This window comes from Mchenga conophoros, linkage group LG4 (assembly GCF_057382185.1).
Source record: "Mchenga conophoros isolate Kocher_MC1m ecotype Shallow Benthic linkage group LG4, M_conophoros_male_GT1.1, whole genome shotgun sequence".
Classification (NCBI taxonomy): domain Eukaryota; kingdom Metazoa; phylum Chordata; class Actinopteri; order Cichliformes; family Cichlidae; genus Mchenga; species Mchenga conophoros.
Genome location: NC_140529.1, coordinates 34,875,783 through 34,900,620, shown reverse-complemented (window position 1 = coordinate 34,900,620; position 24,838 = coordinate 34,875,783). Strand labels below are relative to the sequence as shown.

General features: G+C 40.2%; 2 protein-coding genes across 2 annotated transcripts; one reads left to right on the top strand and one right to left on the bottom strand.

Annotated features, from left to right (window-relative positions):
* Positions 1-811: 811 nt before the first annotated feature.
* On the top strand, positions 812-9,257 carry akt1s1 (AKT1 substrate 1 (proline-rich)). Its single transcript, XM_085272050.1, has 6 exons — positions 812-951; positions 2,307-3,048; positions 3,141-3,408; positions 4,650-4,733; positions 4,819-4,994; positions 7,127-9,257. Exons 2-6 carry the CDS (start codon positions 2,656-2,658, stop codon positions 7,262-7,264), a joined length of 1,059 nt encoding a protein of 352 aa, XP_085128176.1. The 5' UTR covers positions 812-951; positions 2,307-2,655; the 3' UTR covers positions 7,265-9,257.
* A 114-nt stretch (positions 9,258-9,371) lies between these two features.
* LOC146576634 (tripartite motif-containing protein 16) lies at positions 9,372-19,458 on the bottom strand. Its single transcript, XM_085272051.1, has 5 exons — positions 19,202-19,458; positions 14,878-14,904; positions 14,705-14,767; positions 10,534-10,673; positions 9,372-10,120 (listed from the first exon to the last, which is right to left on the bottom strand). The coding sequence occupies exons 1-5, from the start codon at positions 19,440-19,442 to the stop codon at positions 9,716-9,718; spliced, it is 876 nt and encodes a 291-aa protein (XP_085128177.1). The 5' UTR covers positions 19,443-19,458; the 3' UTR covers positions 9,372-9,715.
* Between the last annotated feature and the right edge of the window lie 5,380 nt (positions 19,459-24,838).

Below are 24,838 nucleotides of genomic sequence, written 5' to 3'. Positions count from 1 at the left end.
TGGTGTTGAATTTCTGTCATTCATTGAGTTGTACTTTCAGTATAGGGCTTGCTTTGTTCTGTTTGTGTTTAGGATTTTTAATTGACCTCAGTTCTTCTGTATTCTTTAGGACTTCCGGCGGCTAGTGCGCACACTTAGGCCAGTGGACTACGATGGCTTTGTAGCTTTCTAGAAAAGTTGAGTGTAGTGATATGGGAGTGTGATCATGTAGTCTGGGTGAGGTCATTTTAATAGTACCCCAACTTAATCTTTAGTAGGACCAGTGGATTATTATTATTATTATGTTTTAACATTTTATTAACTGATTTACATTTCCTTTTGAGGACCACACATGTCCACGCGACTCTCTGGCAATAAACTCAAGTAATGTATGTAACTACCTATAATTAATTAATTTCAAGTTTTGGAAGTTATTAGGAAGTAAATAAACAAGTTATCCAAGTTTACACAAAAATCATTTAAAGCAAATCTGGCCTTTGAAACACTAGGACGCTTATTTGATAAGTTATGTTGAAACTTAATCTAAATTCACTTTAAATGCACACTGAGAGATTAAAAAAATGCAGGTATTAAATTTATTGATTAAAAACCCCTTAAAAAACAATGGGTAACTGTATACTGATTTTTCTCCTGTAAAGTAAGAGTTTAAAAAATACTTTTTCTCCGAAAGTAATATTTTTTACCAACAGCTTTGAGTTCAAGATTATTTTACTTTAAATAATTGTATTTTACTTAATTTAAAAAAAATGCACGCCGTGTTATGTTGACGAAACAGACTTTTATTGCGAAATTCCTGACCGGAAAAGGCCTTATTAATCCTTGCTAGCTTGCTCTCGCTGGTGTCGAGCCTAGCAAGGGGAGAGAAACCGTGGTAGAAGGCACAGTACGAAAGATTCAAACAACTTTAAGGTCGATAAACATCTGGCAGCGTGGAAGAAAGAAACTGACAAGGTAGGTGAAGGTCTCACCTCGTTTTTGTAATTTATCTTTCCAAATCTTGACTCCTACTAAAGCCCGAAAATGGAGGTGAAGTGTGCTTCCATCATGAGGAGGTTGCACACAACACTGATTAAACAACAAGATCAGCGACAACAACAACAACAGCAGCAACAACAACAGCAGCAGTGGTGGCAACCGTGCAGTAATGCCCACAGCGTGCAGTTCAGAAATGAGACATAGATCAGTGCAGATGTGGCAGCAAATGGAAGCAGGAGCGAGCAGAGTGGTTTGAAAGCGGTGCAGTAGCTATAGTAGTTAGCATCGGTAGGTGTCATGCAGCCCACAGAACTGGTGGGGGCTGCGACAGTCAGACTAATTCATGTAGGTTTACACGTTAACCTGCACACACCTAAATTAGACCAGGTCCCATAAAACCAAATGTGGGTCAGAGAGCGTGTTTGCATGCAACAGTGTGGAAGGCATTAGGGTGGTATTTTATTATATTTAACTTAATAAAATAAACTACGCAGGTTGAAGGTTTGGGGTCGATCACACGAAGAATAAATATACAACAGTTTATTTGAATGCAATTGTTACAACTGCGTGTAAGCATAAAGGGAAGCTAAGGTATGCTATTTCAGCTGCTGTAATGTCTTTGGGTGCCAGTAGGGTTAGGTTGTCATCTTTCCCTTTTTATGGAGTTTACAGGTACTTGTAAATGGCATCACCACTTATTTTGATATGGAAGAGTTTTCCTTTCCTGCTGATATCTCAAAGGGATTTGTATTTCGGGCTAGAGTGAAACCACTGACCGTTTGCTTGCCAAGTGAATGTGTTAATCACTACACTATGGAGCTAAACCCATATAAAATTAGTGAATCGTGAGAAATGTTCCCATCTAACCCCTGCAAAATCAGTCTGTTTTTAATGTCTGTGACATGCAGTAACAGGAACAAGCACTGGTACTCTGTATGATTTATGTATTTTCTTACAATCCAGTGGAAGCTGAATTTTAGGTAATCTTTCCAGGGTCCTGTGTTAGGTGGCTGTTGCCTAATATGCAACTCTTTCAACCCCTGCGTTATTTGATGGTGGCTGTTAAAGGGGTTAAAGTATAATTGGAATCCTTTAATTGTCTTTAAACATCAGATGTTCAATGTAATTAGAGGCAATTCCACTATGATCTCAGTCTTGGATTGTGCTTGAAGAACTTTTAAGTTTTTTTGTAATGTTCTTTGAGAAGTCACAAATTCACAAATTGAGTCTGCATTTTTTTAAGTTCTTCCAACCTTTTTGTCTTTATTGTTCACATGGAAAAAAAAAACAGCAGTGATTTAACCTAACTCTATTTATTTCTATTTTTTTAGGTATCACCAGCAACTTGACAACACCTCTTCTCTCCCCTGGCTCTCCAGTGTGTAAGGACACCACCTTGTATGTCATATCTCAAAGTCACCCAGTGCCTCTCTGCCTAATAGGTCCTACCCTTCCCCTTCATCTTCATCAGTGCAAAAACTATCCATACACCAGCAAGTGAGTAACTGTAAGTTTTCAGCCATTTGAGCAAAGTCAGACACGCCACAGCTACCAAAGTCAGTATTTTGTTAAGTTTGGTGCCCCCAAGTCCTCAAAGCTCTTCATCACTTCTTAGTATTACTCAGTTGTCTCATCAAATCAGCTCATCAAAGAAATCTGTAAACAGCATTTAGCACCATTATGGCCTCCATCACGCAGTCATCCGAGCTCGAAATCCCAGACAACCACAAAGAGAGCTGGCTGGCACTACTTTCTGCAGCAGAAGTGTATTGCCAAAAGTCTGGCTGCGACCTGGCCATACTCACAGCCTGTAAGAAGTTCCGGTCGGTGACTGGAGAAGGAGAAGTGGGGAGGAAGCGGGAGAGCGGCAGTGCCTTTTCCAGGGAGTGCGATTTCTCTTATAATGTATGGGGTCAGGGATTTCTGGCTGAGTCGGCACGTCGCTACATGGATGACATCGGTGTGCTGCACTCCACAACCATGCTAACAGCCCAAAAGCACACACGCCAAGCTGGAGGAGAGGGAGGAACCAAGCTAGTGGTTGACTTGACCTCTGACCCTGGAAACAGGGGGGTGAGTGAACTGTTTGCTTTAGATAGCAAACTGCGGTATTGATTCAGAAAGTTCACATCTGTAATGTGTTTGATTCTCTGTTGTTGGTGCAGAGCTTAACAAGTGACGTTGTAGTGGGAGGAGTCAGTCCTAGTGGAAGACTGTACTCCCAAAACTACCCGTCGATCTACAGCTCAGGAGCTGTGCCCGGGCAGGGCGGCGGGCAGAACGGTACCGGAGAGAGGGAACGTGAGAAGAGCGCGTTGGAGGCCGAGCGAGGTCGACAGAGGTCTGGGATTGAGGATTTAGAAGAAGAGGGTGAGGATGAAGAAGAGGAAGAGGACATGGATGAGAGGAGACCCTATGGGAATGAAAGTGCAGGTGAGGAACGACACTGTAATCTGTTGCTGTCCCTGATCCATGCAGATTCTTACTGTGTTATCACTGGAAACGTGATGACTTGAAGTATTCTGTTTTTTTTTTTTTTAATTTAAGAAAAAAAACCTTAATTATTATAATACATATGCCCACATATAAGTTCTATTAAACTACACTCGGTTTCACAAAAGGACACATGAAAACCACGTCAGCATCCACACTTATTCAGTTGTAGTTTGACTTTATGTTTGCTGAATTATTTTAATAAAAATTCAACACGTTGCTTTTACCTAGTCTGTTTTGTAGGCCTAAAGATGGTGTTTGTGGCCATTCATTTATGCACAGCTCTCTTAAGGTCCCGCCACAGCATTTCAGTGAGGTTGAGGGCTGGACTGAGCCATTGTGAAATCTTGGTTCTTTTTTGTTTTTGTTTTTCCAAGCTATTCTGTTGGAGATTTTCTGTTGTGCTTAAGATCACTGTCCTGTTGCACGATCCAGTTTCAGCTATTTTTAGCTGCTGGACAGATGGACCCACATTTGACTGTAGAATACTTGGGTAGACAGAGGAGTTCATGCTTGATTCAATGATTGCACGGTGCCCATGTCCCGCAAATGATGGTGCAAAACAAGCATCATTCATCATTCCTCCACCACCGTGCTCAGTTGGTGTGAGGTGTTTTTGTTGATATCCTGTGTTTTGGTAAACTCAGTGCATCCTTTCCAGTATTTATCAAAGTTTCATAACCATGCTCAGATATAATGCATGATAATCTTTCAGTGTGAGAGATCTTTGACATTTGTCAAATAATAATAATAATTATTATTCATTTTTTAATTTTTACAATCAGTCTCTAATTGTCATCCAAAAAAGGAAAATCCCTGGGAAAACCCAAAATATCTTCATGGGACTTGGTAGTGATTTGCTCATTTAGTCTTGCAGGCTCTCTGGCACCATTACTCTCCATCCTCGGACTATTTAATTGCTAGTTTTATGAGCTGGCCATATTTTCCAGCCACACACACTTTAGATAATGAGGAGGTTGCTCATTATTCAGGTTGTTTCAGTGTTTTGATCATTAAAATGCTTCATTCGTTCCGTTTTCACTTTCTGAAACAGAAATGTTAAAACAAAGAGTTTTAAAACATTTTGATGTTGTTGAAATGGGTGCAAAAACATTTTGAGAAATCAATTTGTAATGCATATGTTGTGTTTATTCCAATTCAAAGTATGCCTTCTGCTTCAGGTGTGTTCTCTATGGATGAGGACTCTGTTTCTCGGGACTGTGAGCCGTTCTTTGAATCTGATGGAGAGGAAGAGAGCACGGATGGTGAGCGTTCAATATGCCGAGCATCATATGTACACATACACATATGTGCATGAGCTGAATTTCTTTATTTTTAAATTTGTTTCAGGCTCCTTGAGTGAGGATGCCCCTCCGCCATCGCGCGGTATGGCTGTGGGTCAGGGTGCGTATTCATCCCGTCAGTCCCATCCCATGGCGTTGGCCCGCTCCCTGCCTGTATCTGTGCCTGTGTGGGGCTGCAGAGGAGGCAGAGCTGCTCAGGGAGACAGCAACAGTGGAGAACGGGTGAGCGCATCTCAGACACTGAGGCCAAATGATCTGACCTTCTGTGTCACACATGGAGATCGGTGGGCAGCCAGTCAGTCGTTTACAGCTCAGACTAACTAGTTTTAACTCTTAACTTCTCCTAAGTGTTGATCACCATGGTTGGTTACATACAGACTCAGGTCAAAAGGGGCCAGCAGCACTGACTACTGAGCAGTCGGGTAACTGGAAAAATTGTTAGAATCCTTACTGGGACCAAAACATTACATAAAATGCAAAGTGATAGTTTAGAGTATAAACCAGCAGAAACTTTGGATTGTAGCTTGAATTAGTGGTGCCTTTTGCAGTGTTTCATTTTCAACCATTTTGAATGTTTTGTTTTTTTTAAGCATTTCAGCATTATACAGTTTAATAAATATGCAGTAGACCCACTAATATACTTACATAATCCTGAATAACAGTCCAATAACATTCGACTCCAAAGAGAATTCAATTTTATTAAATCTAATGATGCGTTTCCTTTTGATTGCCCGTCAGTGACCTCACATCTGCTCTTATCAAACTAATCTGTGTGCTAATGTTATCAAATCGCATCACAACAACGTTCAGCAGCTCTCATGAATTTATTTGTAGTGCGTCTGTGTCGATCACAGATAACATGCTAGGCCACCCCACAATTTAATTTGCCAGATGGTGTCTGCTACTGTAGCTCTATGGCCTGCACTCATGTAATGTAAAGTTAGTGTGATGGATCATACAATGGAGGCTGATACCTTTAACTTACTAGATAATCTAAGTTATGTAGTACAGAACGGCAACTGGGAGAGCAAGTCCAGGAAAAAGTGGAGTTTCTGCTGGGCCAAACTCAGGCATGCCTCTTTCCACACACTGTCATGCATAAACAAATAATAGTTTGCATAAGTAAATGCATAATGCATCGAAAAATGGTGGATAGGAGCTGCACAGAGAGTGTCGTGTTTTACAACCCCTGTTCATTGCCATAAATGAAAGGAGGGGGAACAAATTAGAGGTCAGATATGAGAAACTCTCAACTGTGCAGATGATTGATGCCTGCTTTGCTTGAGCTGAAACACCAGAGCTATCTGTTTGGGAGATGGTGGCTGCTCAGTTTATAGTTGTTTGTGATATGTATTCTTTGCATGTGAGCTGCACCAAAAGTGCAAGCGTTGCAGTTTTTAAAGAGTCATTTCAACGTATTTCATTAATTCATCTTGAATATCCTGAATATATAGCAGCACAGTTACAGCTGCAGTCTTGTTGTGCTTATGTAGGTTGATACTGTTCAGACTGGTTCTAACTACTTCTTTAAATGTTGGGGATAGTGGGAGATATAATTAGGAATATGTAGATGTGGTACATTCAAGTAGCACTGAAATGTTTTAACAGCCGTGAATAGTTAGTGCAGTCATGTGATGCCTTTAAAAAGGTTTAAACAATAATAAACACATTATTTTTTTATGGTTTGATCTCGTTTCATGTCAGATTTCACTTTTTTTTTTTTTTTGGTTGGATAACTTACCATGAGTTAAACTCAGTGCTGAGCTGAGGTTTATCTGGTGGTACTATCTGTAACTAACAAATTTCAATGGTATTAAATGTTAGAATGTCATTATGAGGTTTTCTGATTCAGAATGAATGCAGACATAATGCCTGGTTGGTAGTTTAAACACAAATGTTATTATCTGTTTAAGAACAGACAGTTGAAGGATTTTTTTTTTTTTTTTAGTCCTGAAAATAAATTCTGGAAAAAAATGTGCAAACAGAATTCAGATGCTCTGATCCAACAGCTTGATGGGCATAGATAAACGGACCTCCTGAAAAGAAATGGGTCATGACATTTTGATAATTAAGCAGGCTTTTGTTTTTAGCGTTCATGCCCGTTGGTGTCAGTCCATCCTGACATATTTCATGCTGTCTGAAGACTAAAACAAAGACGCTATTCATTTGCACCCATTAATGGCCATGACGGCACTGTCGAACACAACTGACAGAAAGAGTGTTTACGGTCGAGCTGGGAATGTCGAACACCAGAAATGTACAGGAAATGAACATGAAAAGGCAATATTTGATACTGGTCAGTTTCAGTCCATATCCCTTGTTAACCCCTCGTTTTCCCTGTGTTTGTCTCTTAGTCGGGCTGTGCTGACCTGGAGCACATCGCTGCCAGTATGAAGGCTCTGCTGGCCCCTGGAGCCACTGATGGGACGGAAATGTTTGGGGCCCTGCCTCGACCCCGTCTCAACACAGGGGACTTCTCTCTCAAGCACTGAGTGAAGGGGGGAAGGAGAGGGTGTAGGGAGGGAAGGAAAGGGAGTGAGGCAAGTACAAAGAGGGAGAGTGGTAAAGGGATAGGAGGAAATGTGGAGAGGAGTGAGAGGAGGAACCCTGGATTTTCTGGCAAATGTGACGTACAGTATGTGACACAGTGTAAAAGCTAATACCTCCATTTATTTCTCACTAACCAAAATTAACGGCACATGCTTTGTGGAGTAACTTTCCTAAAGAAATGTGGTTATGAACACTAACGTTTCAACACTACCCCTGCCCCTCCCACTTCGTCAATACTAGCTTCCACGACACTACATTACAATTGGACCTCGAGATGTTTGTGTAGTGACCCACTGCACTGAACTAAAAGTCACTAAAACAGGGTGTGTAAACATGTACCTGGTGTTTTTTGGACGTTTGCCTTTTGGTCAGGTTACCTGTGAAGTGATGAGACTTTGGGGAAGAGCTGCCTGTACCCGCTTCATCATAGATGCTGCTTCTTTGTGCTTAAGTTCCAACTTTGAGTTGTATTAGCTTTATTATGAAGATGAGGCAATATGTGGTAGTTAATAGTTTTGTTTTTTTTTGATCGATGCCACTCTCAAGTCTGTTAAATGTTGAGGCATAATCCGGAGACTGTTAGCTTAGCTCGTCTCAGTTTGGCAAAGCTTTGCACACCAGAAAAGCTGAAAGCAAACCGCAAACTAGATGGACTCAGTTCAACCTATCAGCCCCACCAAAGCTAAAAATTAACATGTTATAACCTGCGTCTTTACCAACAGAGGGATCTAGGCCTGTAACTAGTTTATCCAGCCCTTCACAGCAGCACCCGACTGTGCAGCATTTCTAGCTTTACAAATGTCAACAAACAAGGAAAAATGGATACATTGGCCATAATTTCAGCTTAGGAGTGTTCAGGGGTGTTTCTTTTCACTGTCAGCATTACAGTGAAACTGTTTGAAGTTGTACTGTGAAACTGTACCCTTACATATGGTGTAAATTTTATAAGAGGTTCTGTAGTTCTTTACACAAATTCGCCAGCATATGGTGCTAAAAATGGTTCCTACCTCCACCCCAGAATTACAGGAGGAAACTAACATGGGTCTAAATGATTTGCAATAGGTAGTGGTGCTTAGTAACTTTACTATGCACACAAAACTGTCTTTAAATCGTTGCTGTAAACAAATTAGATGCATGTTAATCAGTGACTTTTAAGAGCGAGCCAGCCCCTGTGCTATTTAACCTCTGGTTCTCAGTTCACACCTGCAAAGGCATTCGTGTTTCAAAGAAGGTAAATAGGCAAATTGGTCCTTTTAAAGTTTAAAAATAGCAGGGAGAGTCTCAACTTTTACGGAGAAAACATAAATCCAACATTCCCATGAAAAAAATCCTATAAGATCCGCACAGATCTGTGGGTTTAAATACAGAAAACGTTTGCATCTGTTGGTCATTAATCATTGACGAGGTCAGATTTAACTGCAGGGCCTCGCCGTCATTTAGCTCAACATGCTAAAGTTGCCACATTTGTTTTTTTTTTCCCTTCTGTATACTCCCATCATTTACCTGGTAAGATGACCAAGAGGCCTGCTGTTGCCCCCAATAGAAACCAGTCTATTCCTTCTAAGGGGTAGAAACCAGTGGTTGCTTTGATATGAAGCTTGTGGCTTTAGATAATGTGAGCAGAGAGCAGAGGACACCAGCACCTCGTCGTAACTTGTCTATTTTTACTTTTACTTTTGCCAATGAATGACTGACTGATAGAATGATTGTAAATCAAAACTGATTTGTAGAAGATGGGTTTTTTCTTCTTTTTTTTTTTGCTCCTGATATGTTGTTGAAAAGATTGAATGAATGAGAAGACTGTGTGAGAGAGGGTGAAAGAGAGGTAGAGTGGATCTGAAAAGATAAATGTCCATGTGTGACATTTCGAAAAACAAACAAATGTTCCGTTAACTACTTTTATGTTTCAAATAAAGGAGCAACACCAAGAGAAAAGACTTCCTGTATCATTATAGATGTATTCTTATAAAAGGCCTCTAGAGTGTACCAGCGCTCTGTGTTTAAGTCTGCTAGGCAGCAGTCACACAGATATAATAGAAGAGCTCAGTGTTATTACACAATATGAGAGTTTATTGACTACATTTGGCACATACAAAACATCCAGACTGAATAAAACAGGCAGTCTAGCTCATGAAAAGTCCCAGCTGGATTGAAATATACCATTAAATGCCCATTCTTCTAAGTTTAAATAACACAGATAAATGCCTGTTAGTATGACATTTGGGCATCTCTGGGGACTGTCTGAAACCAATAAGCTTTCTTCATGCACTAGAGAAAGCAGAAATGGTTACAGCACTTGTTCCCCAAACATCACAAGATCCCCATCTCCCCCTGCTTTTTAAATTGATACGTGACCCTCCCTCCCTTTTCCCCGATTTGCTTCTTCTACTGTATCACTGATCCTTTTTCCGAATAAGGCAGAATGAATTTGGACCAACCCAGAATCCAGGGAAGACCTTCTCCTGGAGGTTTTCTTTGAATTTGTGAATCAGCCGCACCTCCTTCTCAGCCTCTCCCTCCACCAAGAGGAACTTTATGATGCCTGCGGGCTGGTCGACGTAGACGCCCATGGTGGAGGACAGGGGCATCTGGATGTCCACGTTCTCCGCATTGTGCCAGATCTGACAGCAGGAGCCAGACCAGCCGGCACCCCAGGAGGTTTTGTTCTCTCCGATGCCGCAGGGTCCGTCCTGCATCTTCCGGGGTGAGCTCTCGCTGACCACCCCGATCACCACCCAGCCGTCGTATTCCACCTCCCAGTACCCTCGATGGCCCAGCAGCCCTTCCTTGCACAGCACCTAAAGGTTAGACGAGCCATAGTAGGAAATTAAGCTAGCAACAAAAAAAATGGCTTCAAGAATTAAATGATGAGCAGAATTATTGATTTGATTTGCAGGCAATTTGATGAAGTAATGTTCCTAATACATTTTTTTCCCAGTAGATGCACTTCTGAACCTTTTAAATTTGCTTGTCTTTAATTATGGTAAACTGTCTTTGGATTCTTAATTGTTGTTGTCAGATCAAGATATTAACTTGGAAGACTCTAGTCATTTTTGATTTTAACATACAGGAAAAAAGCACCAACATGCTGGTTCCAAGACCAAAAGTTTAAATAAAGTTCTGGTTCCTGTTAGTTTTACTTCCTGCCTCTTTGATGGGCCCCTGAGCCTGTTCCCATAATGCCCAGAACGATGATTAACTCCAAGCTTACCTGTGGTGAGTGGTCGTATCTCTCAGGTCTCTGGTGATAAGGGCACACTGCATCTGATGTACGAGCCACCTTAGAGCCGCCCTCTGAAATCCACAACAGTTTCTCTGCAGTTCTGTCATCGAAAGAGAGGGGGATCCAATCTGAGGAAAGGGGAGGGCAAAAATACAAACTGAGACCGGGAGGCTGGTGATGGACTGGTGGCTGTCTTTCAGAGTAACCCAAAATTAAAGACTTTCAACTTTAAAATTGCACGTCTAAGTTTCGAGATCTACTGAATCCAACTCAGAAATTAGATTTTTGAGAAAGAAAACAAAAACCTTGATCTTAAATTTCTGTTGTTGCAGTTTTCAGAGTATTAATGTGCAACTTTTCTGTTTGATTTTTGGCTTAAATTATGTTTAACTGATATCTTTGGATTTAATTGGGGGCACTAACCTAAAATAGTAATATTAATTAACTATTTTTGCATTTATTCCACATTATTGTAATTTCCCCCCCTCCACTACATAAACATTATTTTGTCATCGTAAGTACATCCTTGTGCATGTACTTGCATGAATACTTGAATACTACTTTTGCCTTTATTAAAACAGATTCAGGCCTTCTCACCAAACATCTGGACAGGTGTTTGTCATTATTCATAGACAGCTGTGTTCAGCTTTTCTTTGTTTTACTTTTCTGTTAAGTAACCCAAAGATGTTAAATGTCATATTTTTATGATATAGAAACTGTTTTGTTTTGGACCGTTCCTCTTCTGACAGGCTCCTGGAATCTTATCCAAGGGTATCTAGAAATGCTATGTCCCCAGAACCTTTGGCACTCTACCACCTCGATGCTTCACTGTCAGCACTGTGATGCATTCATTGTGAAAGTCGTGGCTAGGTTCTTGCCAAACACGCCGGACCCCTTCTGAGCCGAATAACTTTATCTTGGTTTCATCTGACAGAAGAATGTGCTTCCTGCTGTTTTGTTCCGAATAGCCAGCGAGAGTTTTCTGTCACTGATGTTTTGCAGTGTCTCTTACACTCCCTGAACTGCCACATAAGATCTTCCCTCCCAGTTTCAGTGAAAAGCCCAGTACCACCCCTGTGCAATACTTGTAAGTCTATTTTTCAGAGTTAAACTGTACAAGCAGCACATTGACCATGATGTCAATTTAGGAGCACAACCCCTGCTGCGCGGTTTACTTCCTCCACTGCTTTTTCACTTTTCTTTTTGTTTCTGTGATTACAGATTTTCTAACATGTGTAAATTTTTGTTGTGTTGAGTTTCTACATACAAGCTTTTATAGCTGACTTAGCTGTTTTTTGATTGTTTATAAGAGAAAATCTTCATTTTAGTGCTCCTGGAGTGATTAGGATTTGAAAAATATTGTGAATTACCATGTAGCTCTGTCAAATCCAGTGTGTTATTGGGAGTATTAGTAGTTTATATTAATGAATAGCACCTGGGTAAATGTGAAAAATTCTCTCATTTTGGGGGATACTCAGAGTGAGAGTTGAGGAAAGACTTGATTAATGTGACAAGTAGGGATGGGTACCGATGGCACCGGTTCTGACATAAACGGTAGTAACCAGACCGAAAAGCAGCGCACATTTCGGTGCTTTATTTCGGTGCTTTTTTTTCCTGAGCTGTGATACACTTCTAGCCAATCATTTTACGTTTCCGAGGATAGTGGGCGGGACCAGGTACGTAAAATATGCAAACTCAGCAGCCTGCAACAAGTGCTTTAAGCTGATACTGTGATACTGTCAAAGGAGGTAACACCAAGAATCCGATTAAACAGCTGGCGATGCATAGCGGTTTTTTTAAAAGCCGAGAAATGCGCCGTATTTGGTAGCTTGCTGCGAGACCTCACACCGTGCACGTCGGGTGGGTTGCCAGTTATCGGACCCGGAGCAACATCCCCCAAAAACCCGAAGAATAGAGTCCTGGCCCCTAGCCCTGCCAGTGTAGCAGAAATGATGAGGATGATGATGGCAGCAGCAGCCGTTCTTCTCTGCGTGAGTAGCTTAATTCGTGTGTAATTTACGTTGAGTAGGCTAACCACGTTATTACATTAATGCATGTAAGGTGAACTAGCAAACATCATCATAGCTACATGCGGCTGTCTTCTTGTTTGATGGCAGATACTCCCTTCACCCTGGCCAAAAAGGCTAAAATGACCAAAGAAAAAGTGGGAAACAGTTAAACATGAGAGGTTTTGGACAAAGTTTGTGTTTTTTCCATTGTTTAAGCACTGCTTCCAGCCAAGAGTGATACCATATATGCCACATAGCTGCAGAAAAGGCACACATTGTTATCTTTTTACAAAAAAAAACAGCTGAACATGAGAGGTTTTTGGACAAAGTTTGTGTTCTCCATTCTTTAAGCACCGGTTCGAGCACCGTTTAAGCACCGGCACCGTTTCAAAAGTACCGATTTGGCACCGGTATCGGATAAAACCTAAACGATACCCATCCCTAGTGACAAGTGACCCTTCAAAGACGGGCTACGTTAAACTGGCAGGTGAACTACGAACACTGCAAACATAGGTTTACCTACTTACCTATCCACCCACCCCACCTTACCCTTTTAGCATAATTAATTTAACTTTATCCACAAAATGCCTTTAAAAAAAAAGAAAAAGAAAAAAAAGAAGGTGGATACACTGGATCATCCCAAGTGTGTGTGGACAGTGTGACAGGCATTCTTTAATTTCCTTAGTGTTAAAGTGATATTTTTCAGAGGGTGGTTCTCATTTATACAGCCTGCATGAAACAACATGGTAACAACTCAAGAGGCAGTTTTTGGGATCCATTTTTGGGACATTGTAGTTTCAACCCTGCAGAGTAAAATCACCCACATTAGCTGTGCATTAGATGATCAATGACATTGTAAGTTACAGGTGGAGGTGAACCAGTAGAACCAGCTTGTTTGTGTGTGTGTAGGTCGGACCTCAGGAAGAACAGCTAAAGCTGAGGCCGATGCTTTAACAAGCAAGCAAACAAACATGAAGTGCCAGTGCCGTCAGATTCTCTGAACTCCCAGTTCTCTTAACTCCTCATGACCCTTAACATCCTTCCTTCGTTCATTATTGCTTCTCATTACTAGCTTTGTTTGGTAAAGATTAACTCCTGGGTCTGAAAAAGAAAGTCAGTGCTATAAACCTTTATTCTGTCTAACAGACAGCAGGGGGCATCGTCTAAGGTTGCAGAAAGAGGTTTGTGTAGAAATGTCTGGGAAAAGTTTAATGTCTCAGTTGCTATTTTTTTAAAAGTCTTATTTCATTCAGCACAGTTATTTTGTAAATTATTGTCCCATTTGAGTAAAAGAAAAATAAAAAAGGATAAACTAAGGCATGCTGTGGGCCCACTGTATGACTGACACCCACTTTGAGGACACACCTGCGCAAATACAGTATTATACTTATAATTTATTCCAATGTGGATCATGTTATAGTACACGTTTGCTGACAACATCAGTAACCTGATGATGTAATCTAACTCAGCAATGTGAGTGAATGAATCTCAGGGTTGGAAAAGCTTAAAAAAAAAGTTGGGCTATATGAGAGTCAGCCCCCTGCAGAGTGTTCCCCTACAGTTTTTCTCAGAATCAGCTGCTTACTGTGTGAGCAGTGAGTATAGCAGGGTAAATAATATTTACTGACCTTACTTTAACAGTCAGCCTGGTCTAACCCTCCCCCCCCCCCCCCAAACAACAGCAGCCAAAAAAACAGGCATAATAATAAAAATTAGAAGCAACTATTGGCAAGTGACGAGGCAACTTTGAATCATTTGACGTTTAAGTGGTGCGCTGTTCCTGTGGGATATAACATTTGTGAATATGCTGTTACATATTTATTTAATAATGTAGTTAGTGACTGGTTCTGGGAAATGTAATAACCATTTAAATACATATTAGGAAGTGTAATAGACTAATTGAATTTGGTGTTAAGTGATCTGGTATCTAAGTCTTACACCACGATTACTTTCTAAATTTTTATTCATTAACCTTTTTATGTGGAACAAACTTTGACCATTATTATTTTAATCTTTGATCATCTTAATAAGTTTGCTCCATAATTCTTTTGAATTAAAAAAAAAATAGCATGGCGTGACATTACTTAATTATTAATTATTCATCTTTTTTTCTTTACTCAGGAGCTTCATATTAAAATAAAAAGCCTTACATTTCATGAAGTCGGCCCTGGTGGTTGGTTCGGGGATATTGGGCTCATATGGTGGCAGTATTACTGAAAAGAGGAGGAATAAGTGGATAAATAATGACACATTGATTTAATTTAATGCATTAATATCCACATGCAAAGCCTTCACAACAGCGGGACTCCATGCTGGTTTTTACCTTCTGTAGCACTACTGTTTTTTCTCCCTGGAAAAGAAAACGAGAGCATCATTTCACTGCTGTCTACTACAGACACTGTATATGGAATTACAGCCTGTCCTCAGACATGATTTCTCACATGAGCTTATATGACAAAACGCTGACCGCTCGACGCCCAGGGTGGCAGCGGCGGTTACTTTAAACCTTTTCATCTTCCTCTACAGGCTGCACCTTCTTCATAGTGTCTGCCAGCACTGCAGCTGCAGTTAATCACCTGCTGCTCTCAACACATTGTAGATCACATAGGGGTATGTGTGAAATGTCGGCTCAGCACTGATTCATGGAGTTCCCTCATGCTTTTCGAGGTTCTGGTTTCAACGTATGGGACTCCGCATACATTTGCTGGGAACACCGTTCATGGCCACTGATGACAGGAAGCTGATTCTAAGAATTGACTTTCTGTGGGATGCTTTTTCTTCCCACCGCTGTGGGCGTGTTTATCGTGTCACAGGCTCTCCGTTTGTTCTTCCTCCAGTTTGTGAGTCACTGCGTCTTCTGACATTCGGAGAAAACTGTGATCCCTCAACCGTCCGGTCATCAATCATGCCTCTGCGTATGTCAAGTTACCATCTCTCAGATTTCACACAGAAAACGATTCGATTATTTTATGCTTCACGCTCATTTAACAGACTGTTACATCCCGGTATTTATCTGATTTGTCTAACAAAATAAGACAGAACAGGCTCGTTTTTCTGACGTCCTATATGGAGGGTATAACTGTGTTCATTTAATGAGAAGTCATAAAACATGCTTTCTTTCACTTTTTAAGAAAAAATCAAGACAATTTAATTAAACTAAACCTCACCCTACTTAAACTCTGCTCTCCCTCCCCTCATTTTTATACCATAAGAGGCTGTAACAGACTGAAATATAGTTTTATGGCAGTATTATGACCGAATCCCTGATTGTCATTCATCTCCACTAAAAAAGATAGTAAAGATTTAAGGCTTGGCCATTTGGTGAGGACATGTAGATTAAGGGTTGATTGTTAAATTATAATTGTATAAGTCGTTGCTTTTAGTGATCTAGTACTTCCTGCAGAGTGGAGGCTTTGTATGGGTCAGTACATAAAAACTTAATTTGAAAGTTGTGCTTTTATTAAAGCTGTATAATATCTGTTGAATGGCCAGAATTACATTACTTTTACTTTGTTGTATACTTATTCAGTCCCAGTTGCAGGCTTCATAAAAAGTCTTGAATTAAAAATAAAAGCATCCAGTGCAGGAGTATTTTTAACTTCAGTATTATGACGTAATTTGATTAGTTGATTTTAACTCCTTTAAATATTTGTTGGGTGTTTTACGCAGCGACAGTGCATCCTGTTTTATAAAAATCCTCATATACCTGTAAACTTTATTTGTTAAAGGTACTGTTTGTAGTTTCCGTCTGCCAATTTTAACTAAAGGTTTTACCAACAGGGGGCAGCGTTTTCCCACACCACCATTTGTTCTTTTGCCTGTTTAAATAAAGGTGATACTGACTTGCTGCATCATCTTGTGGTACCATATGAAAGTATAGCTTGGCTGAGTTAACCTTCAGTCAGTTACTATCTCTTAAACACAATACAAAGATGTTTTGAACATGAATTTGTAGTGGTAGTATTAGCTCATTTTGGAAGCCTAAACAGAGGAAGGACATAAACTTGACAGGATAAATCGAATAAATTCATGCTTCAGCTTGATACTTGTTCACTTTGAGTTTATATATCTCCAGGTTTAGTTGATTTTTATATTTATTATTTTTTTTAATCATTGTCCTTATGTTTTTCTTTTTTTTCCTCTTTTGTTGTATAGATTATTTAATGGGATGAACTACAAACTCTTTAAAGCTGTTTTTGATTATAATGGTTATCCTGTGTGTAGTTTTGATTATTAACAGGAATGCAAATGCACTGGATCCCGCGTCTTTAGAAAGGTGACTTCTGTGCCCATAGAGGTTTCCCTATGTCTGAAGAGGAGAATCCGGCACGTATCTCAGCCTGGGGAAACTTTACCTCTACGACCTGTGTGACCCTCCACTGGGGAGGATGCCAGCAGCGTGACAACCAGAAGGACAAATGATGGCCTGGCATAACATCTGCAAACATCAGATATAATTGAAGGGGTGGCATTGCTTTCTCTGAAATGTGTTGGCTTGCAATTCTCTTTACTGTGGCTAATGCACCGAGGTAGGGTAGGGTAGGGTTTCCAGAAGAGGAGTGGGCCAACTTTAAATGTGTTGGCTTTTCCTCAATAGGTAAAGTAATGTTCACTGGGTGCTTTAATTAAAACCTAAATATAGGCTGAGGTATTGTTTTGCAGGAGCTCATTACGCCAAGAACAATTACCTGATCAACATCACTAAGGCCAGAGAATTTGATAATTGGCTGGGCATGCAGACATATTAATTAAACCGTACTGAGTAGGATTCAGTTACAGACGAGGTTTGAGTTTGGATATTGTCCACATGTCATGATTGACTTCAACAGCAAGCCTGCCAGTTTACAATGCACAAGCTCAAACGTTTTAATAGACTGATGCGTTCGCATAATGCTGCACCATTGATGGATGGGGCAGACAGAGATTTGGCAGGACAAAGCAGGATATAGTGAAGGTCATGAAGTCATCATTGGAAACTGGGAGCAGAAAGTCGCTGGTGACAGATCACTTCATCGGTCTTTCTCTCTCTCGTCCTTTGAGCTCTTTCAGAAAGGAAGCGCTCGAGCTCAGCTCAGTCCAGCTGGAAAGGTCAACGGCGACTCTCACAGTGTTTCACAAGAAGTGTTTGTTTTGGAGTGTCACGAGGTAAACCTCTTTTTTCACCCCCTCCCCAGATTCCTCTCTCAGTGGGACAGAGCTATCTGCACAGATCAGGTTCAGAGCATCCCACTGAGACAGCAAGATGAGAAGATAGTGAGATGAGGTGGAGGGAGATCCAGGATCATCCCTCTAGTTCCTGTCAAGTGTCAAAACTTCCTGGCTAGAAGCCCTATGGGTGACGAGCGCACATGTGAGATGGAGATTGGAAGGACATAAAGTACACTCAGAAGGAAAAGGCCTTTTTGAAGGGCTAATACAAGTATGTAGGCTCCCATAACAAATTTCCATTTTGAATTATTTAATTATTTTTAGAGTATTTTTATGCATCAAAGATTAGCTAATCACATTAGTTAGATTTGCCACATTACGCTTGCATTCATGTACATTATGGTGACAAATTAAACTTTTAATGGCACTAATTCCTCCAGGAGACGACAAACTGCAGAAGCCGCGGGTGCTATATGTTACATAAAGGCAAAATCAAACAGCCATAAATAACACCAAGATGAGCGTTTGCATTTTGGTCCCTGAATTACTGTGCAGCATTTCACACTTCATTACTGTGGCAGCAGAGGAGGGATTAGCAACAATTGAGGATGGAGACGGAGGGAGAGCGGGTGACTTGGGTTATGCAAGCTATTATGGAATTGGAAAGACTGAAAAAATCCATAAGAAGCAGGTAGGATATGGAGAATCTATATGAAATATCTTCCTCTAGCTGGAGACAGAGAATGAAGCAACGTGGGCGTGTTTGGACAGGTGTATCACGTTGCTTAGGGACAGAAACAAGAAAGACAGACAGAAATATGAGCACTGAAACTGCAGGCGAGGCTGTGACATTGACGAAACGATCACCACCCGGCGAGAGGCTCTTTGTTGACATGATTAATGGACCAAACTGGCACAATCCAAGGTGAGGAAGGATATCTGGCTCCCAGCTAATGTCCAGGGATGGTCAGCGTGAGGTAACTTAACAACGTCAAATAAACAACATATAAAACACATAATAAATCAGTAATAACACACTGTGACAAACTGTAATTAAGATTTTTAAAGTCCATAAGGAATGGTAAATGAACTGCCTCTTAGATAATGCATTTTTACTCATTCACAAAAGCACTTTTTTCTTTGCCCAAGTGCATTCTATATAACAATCACACTGAGCAGCCCAGGCTTCAGTATCAAGGATAATTTGGCATGCAGACTGCTGCAGCCAAAGATCAGACCGCCAACTTTACAATTAGCAGATGATCTGCTCTACCTCCTGAGCCACCTTAATTTAAAACATACAAAAAAACAATCAAACAAAAACATTTGGGTCACATTACATTTGAAAGTCAAACATTTGAACTGCCGTATTTGTCATTAAATGCATCACAGTATAATGTACTCGAGCTTTAGAATATTGACTACAACAGTTCAAATGTCATGAAAGACATATTGAAGACACGATGCTCATAAAGACTCAGGTGAGATTGATTTCTTACCTGCTTTCCTGGGTACGGGCATGATTCTCGTGTTTCTCACGGCACAGTTTGGCATCAATCGGCGACGTCCTGTGAAAGTGCCTGTGCATCTCCGGAGTGTCACTCTTATTAACTTCCAAATCAGTAGAGAGGGGAGGTGCACGAGTTTGGGTTGGATGTACCGGCCATCCAACGGGATGGTCCTGTTACTTGAAACTCCTGATCCTTTCTTGGGATCGCTTGATGGAGATGAGCAATACATCCCAAGTATGCAAACTTATCTGCGTACACATGGACTGAGCACATGCACGAGGTAAACCCCAGAGCTTACATAGCATTTAGCACTGAGAAATTTAAGTATCTAGTTTAAAGAATGGGGGAAAAAATATAGCAATGTGCCCAAACCTCTTTGTGTCATGGATGTAGACAAACAGGGACGTTGGCAGCAGATACTTTATGTTCTGTGGATTGCCTCATGTGGCTTCTGTCAATCTATTGGATTTGGCAGGTCTGGAACTCAAAATCTTTGCTACTTTGTTGTGTTTGTTTTCTGGTAGAAGCCACTGCCTTTGGGGAGTGTCATTGCCATGGTAGGAGGGCGGTGGTGAGGTCAACATGTCAAAATGACATCAAGATGAATTTGGAAACGTGCAAATTTTCTGCCAGAACATTGCATTTCAACATGAAACTCAGTGCTATTCATGCAGCCTGTCAGCGGTTTTAATGTTTTGGCTAATTGGCATATGCTCACATCCACACGGCATATCAGTGCTTAGCCTTGTAGTGGCATCATAGAGGAGTCATTAGCATATCTGCTTAATACATGAAAGACCAGGAGGAGACACAAATCCCTGTAAGGGCTGCATCGGGAAGCATCTGGTGTAAAAATCTGTGCCAAGTCACATGTGTAGCTCCATACACTGTGTGGACCCTTTGCAAATAAGGACTCGTCCTGTCACCTCAGCAACACGATGAACTTTGACTGACTTTTTAAACTGCAGCTTAAACTGACTAACTCAAGCTATAGGGGGTTATTTTCTGTACAGCGAGTGGGAGATGTCTACCCACCGGGGAGCTGTCGTCAACCCAAAAATCTCATCTATTTGCAGTTGCTTTGAGCGCACGTGGCAAAGAACTTGGAGCAAAGCTTATCAAAAATGCTGCTGCACTTCAAGCTTGCAAATAGCAATTTCTAATTTCTAATTAGTCTGTTTGTCCAGATTTTACTCACATTTACTGTCAGTTATATTAAATAATTAAATATAACATTAGCATACATGTACTGTTTTGTGTTTGAAGATAAGATAAATTTTTACAGTGTTGTGGAGTTATATGTTAATACTGTTGTAAACACCATACACAGGCATCCTTTTAAAGGTTCTGTCCTAATATCAACCCACTCCTGATCCAGAAGCATCTTACCTGGGGGAAGGAGAAAAAGAACTGGACCTTAATCATCGGTCCAAAGAAACAGATTGAAAGTAGGGAGGCCTTGAATCCATGATGTCTGAAGTCCAGGGTGAAGTTTCCACCATCTGTGAAGGCTCTGCAACATCTGCAACCATATCATCAGCTGGTGTTGGTGGTGTTGGTTGGTGGTTTTATCAAGTCCAAAGTCAATGCAACCAGTTTTAGAGCCCTTCAGCTTTCCATGTGCTGACAAGCTTCATGGAGATGCCAATTTCTTTTTCTAGCAAGACTTAGCACACAGTGCCACAGCTACTACCAAATGGCTTGCTGTCCATGTTATTACTGTAGCTTGACTGGCCAGCACACATGCCTGACCTGACATGGAATCTATGGGCTACTGTCAACAGGAAGATGAGGAACGCCCGGCCCAAAAATACACATGAGCTGAGGGTTGCTATCAAAGCAACCTGGACTTCTGTCTATGGGCCTGATTACCAACGATAACACACATTCAGTGGACGGAAAAAATTCAAAGCAATGCAACAATCCATGGTGACGGAGCCCCGACCACATGGTGACGGAGTTTTAGAAGCTGGACCTGATCTCACCGACTCAAGAGATCTGATTTTATTATAATTCTTCAAATTAAAATGACAAAAGCATGAAATATTTCACTTTATGTGGAAAACAACGTTAACAATCTAAAAGGTTGTTTTTTTTTTTTTAAATATACAATTTTGGGGAAATAATGTTTGGTAAAAGGAACTTTTTTTTTTTTTTTTTTTTACATATAATTGTAAGCAACATCTTAGTATTGAATTTATTGGCACATCCTGATAATTACAGTCAAAGAGGAAATAACTCCGTCTCACTGTTATTACAAGAGGAATTTTAATGAGGCGCAAGCTTAGTGATGGTTCCTGTAATACTACATACACACTGTAAGCCATGAAAGCAAATTTCAGCACCTGCTGCTTACTGCTGCCAGTGAGCCGTCTAACCAGTATTGTACCATGACCTTTGGTCTATGTGTGTTTAGGGGTGCTACATTATACACTCAGCAATCACTATGTAATATTCCAGTCCCGACCTGGCTGTTAAGTGTCTGATCATGTTACTTCATTGCATGTTAACATGATGGGGCTGTGGTGAAATGTATAGCACAATTGGTCGCTGGGGATTCATTGAGTGTGAGACCGTAATCTGCGGAGGCCTGCTGGGATGCTTTTCCAGGACTGTGAAGACTTCCCCTTGTAGTTTTCTTAGCTTTTCTCTGATTGACAAGGCAGGTGCTGGCCTCTCAGTGTTTTGTCCACATTTACAGTATTTGGCTCTAAGTATGTATGCTATGAAGAGTGTTTATCCCAGACTGACAGAAGTGACAAAAAGAAATATTTCATGAAAACGATCACAGCAACCATTTAAATCTACTTAATGAGAAGAAATAAATAACATAGTCGCATTTTTATGCAAAAGGTACACAATCTAAATCTGTTATTGAATATATTTAATTAAATATAGCAAAAGTGAAAGATGTGAGAAAGAACAAAGACAGCAGAGCATTAATGTGTCTATAGGATTTGACTATTTTACTTCATATACTGTAATTTTAGACCCAACAAGGGGATCAGGAACCTTCTTCAGGGTCACGACACATATACAATCAATTTATGAAATATTCATTCAAATAAATCATATCAAAAGTATTTTTTTGGGGATTAAAAATGACAACTTCCTGAACTCAACATTTATTTAGAGAGTGATAATTACCAAAAAATAAATAAAGAGGCCAAACAACCAAAAGGAGGGAACAGATAGGGTGGACAGGGTCTTCAAGGCCAAAACAAGAAGCACAGCTTATGAGTCTATGTTTGAATTTTTTAGAAGTTTTTATATTTAATCTGTACTCTTAGATCATCAAACCAGAGGTGGGACCAAGTCATTGTTTTGCAAGTCTCAAGTAAGTCTCAAGTCTTTATCCTCAAGTCTCAAGTCAAGTCTCAAGTAATGTCAGGCAAGTCAGAGTCGAGTCTCAAGTCACTGGTGTAAAAGTCCAAGTAAAGTCACAAGTCTGAAATTTTGAATTTCAAGTCCTTTCGAGTCTTTAAAAAAAAAAACGAAAAAAAGCATGTTGCAGTTATATGCTAAATGTAAATATTAGACCATGTAATTTTTAAATCTGTGTTTTTCTCAACACATGACAAATAGTGAACTTAGAAAATATACACAAATTGTGAAATTGCACCTCTTTAAAATGCAGCTCAATTAAACCTAGCTCCAAGAATAATTTTCACCGACAGTTCTGAGATAAGCTGCATGTTATTCTTGGATGCGGTTGTAGGACCGGCTTTAAAATTGCATGACAAAAATATCATACATAAATAAATGATATTTTTTTTAAAATATCATTTAAAAAAAAAACTGCATCACCAACGTAGCCTGGAAAACATTTGCTAGTTAGATGAAGTCAGCTATCTCATCTTAGCATATTTATATGCATATTTATAATCATACGGTTCTTGGAGTGAGTGCACACACTCATGAAGTTTAGTAACTTCAGGTCACTGCAACAAGCCCAGGTACAGTTTACCGACGGATGGGTGCAGGACCTTGAAATGCACCGTGTAGAAAGTAAAGACCATCGTACGTATCATAAGTTTACCAGTCTCACAAATCGTCGTCATAAATACACATTCGTTAACCGTTTATTAATAGGACCTTTGAGCTCAATGGTAATTAATTAGTAGTGGAAATAATTTCTGGTAGCATCACAGAAATGTAGCAGTGACAATAATATTGTATGCTGTAATCGTACTGGGCAATTAGTGATACAAAACAACTGTTTTATCCTGTGAATAAAAGTATATGTTTTTGTCAATGTACCATAATAACAGAAGCGAAACGCAATATTGTGTCAGGACAATTCACTATTTATGCACAATAAATAAAGGAGCATAGCGCGACAATTTCTGTTCAGCGCCAGACTTGCTTGTAACCTATATCACCAATTATGTTAAGAAAAATGACGTATTAACTACAACAGCAGACTGACCTTTGTGTAAATGCTTGGAGCAGACTAACCTGTGAGCTGGAGGGTTCTGGGACGTTATAATTGGTCTTTCAATGGCTGCAATCCAGTCGCCTCTTTGTTACTTCGGAAACATGGCTCGAACAATTTCTCTTCAACGACGTAATCCGATAACAACCGATCTCTTTACCCGTCGGCTTCCCGTGGCTGTCATGCGACCGGCTATTGCAGTTAATAATACAACAGCTTCTTGACATTTTTGTGTTTCTTTTTATCGCTGCGCTAGTACCGCTTGCCACGAGTTCCCAGAATCCTTTGCGGTTCTACCCGTGAATGACGTCACATTTCAATCTCTATATAATATGCATGTTAAATTTTATATTTGGGGTAAAATATCAAGTCTTTTCAAGTAAACCGGTTCAAGTCCAATTCAAGTCCCAAGTCATTGGTGTAAAAGTCCAAGTCAAGTCACAAGTCTTAGAACATTTTTTCAAGTCAAGTTTAAAGTCATAAAATTAATGACTCGAGTCTGACTCGAGTCCAAGTCATGTGACTCGAGTCCACACCTCTGCATCAAACACCACTGTAGCTGTAGCTGAGAGAATTAAAGCCTTTATTGTTATTATACACAGTATAATGAGACTAAAAACATGGTGAAAGAAGGCTGGAGCGTCCTTCCTCACATAGTGACGTGCTGACATTGGTGCTCTCCAAACACAGAGACATTTGTGAGCAACATGCTGCAGTACAAGCAGCCTGTTTGAGATCTCCTCACCCTGCTGCTTTCTCCCATCGTATTATCTACTGTAATGCTTCTGTCATTCATCTTTTAGCGTCTCATGGTATTGAAACATACACGTGCTAATTTCTGGACTTTGGGATAAATATGTGTACGTTTCTTCTGAGTGGTTGGTAAAGAGACAAACTGCATTAAAAATGTTAATGAATTTATATAAAATGAAAAAAAATTGCAACTTTTCTAAAAGGGTCATTTTTGTATGTTACATTAACTTAAACTCAAAATCTTTACCACAGTTTAAATTGTTCTCAATAAGATGCAGACTCCAAGGGCACAGATCGTGCCACTCTGAGGAATTTGGGATCTCGCCTTTGGATACTTATTTTAAATCACTGTCTGCTGAGTTTAATTTCAGTCATCATAGCAACATTTAAAAATAACAACCATCATATCTTAGATCACCAGCCAAATGTGATTAAAA

Excerpts from the sequence above, each read along its gene's own strand:
- akt1s1 (XM_085272050.1), top strand. The coding sequence starts at position 2,656 with ATGGCCTCCATCACGCAGTCATCCGAGCTCGAAATCCCAGACAACCAC. Across the intron at positions 3,049-3,140 it reads CTGACCCTGGAAACAGGGGG|AGCTTAACAAGTGACGTTGT; the intron begins GTGAGTGAACTG and ends TTGTTGGTGCAG. Across the intron at positions 4,734-4,818 it reads AGAGGAAGAGAGCACGGATG|GCTCCTTGAGTGAGGATGCC; the intron begins GTGAGCGTTCAA and ends AATTTGTTTCAG.
- LOC146576634 (XM_085272051.1), bottom strand. The coding sequence starts at position 19,442 with ATGTATTGCTCATCTCCATCAAGCGATCCCAAGAAAGGATCAGGAGTT. Across the intron at positions 10,674-14,704 it reads CAGGGCCGACTTCATGAAAT|ATTGGATCCCCCTCTCTTTC; the intron begins GTAAGGCTTTTT and ends CCCTTTCCTCAG. Across the intron at positions 10,121-10,533 it reads GATACGACCACTCACCACAG|GTGCTGTGCAAGGAAGGGCT; the intron begins GTAAGCTTGGAG and ends TCTAACCTTTAG.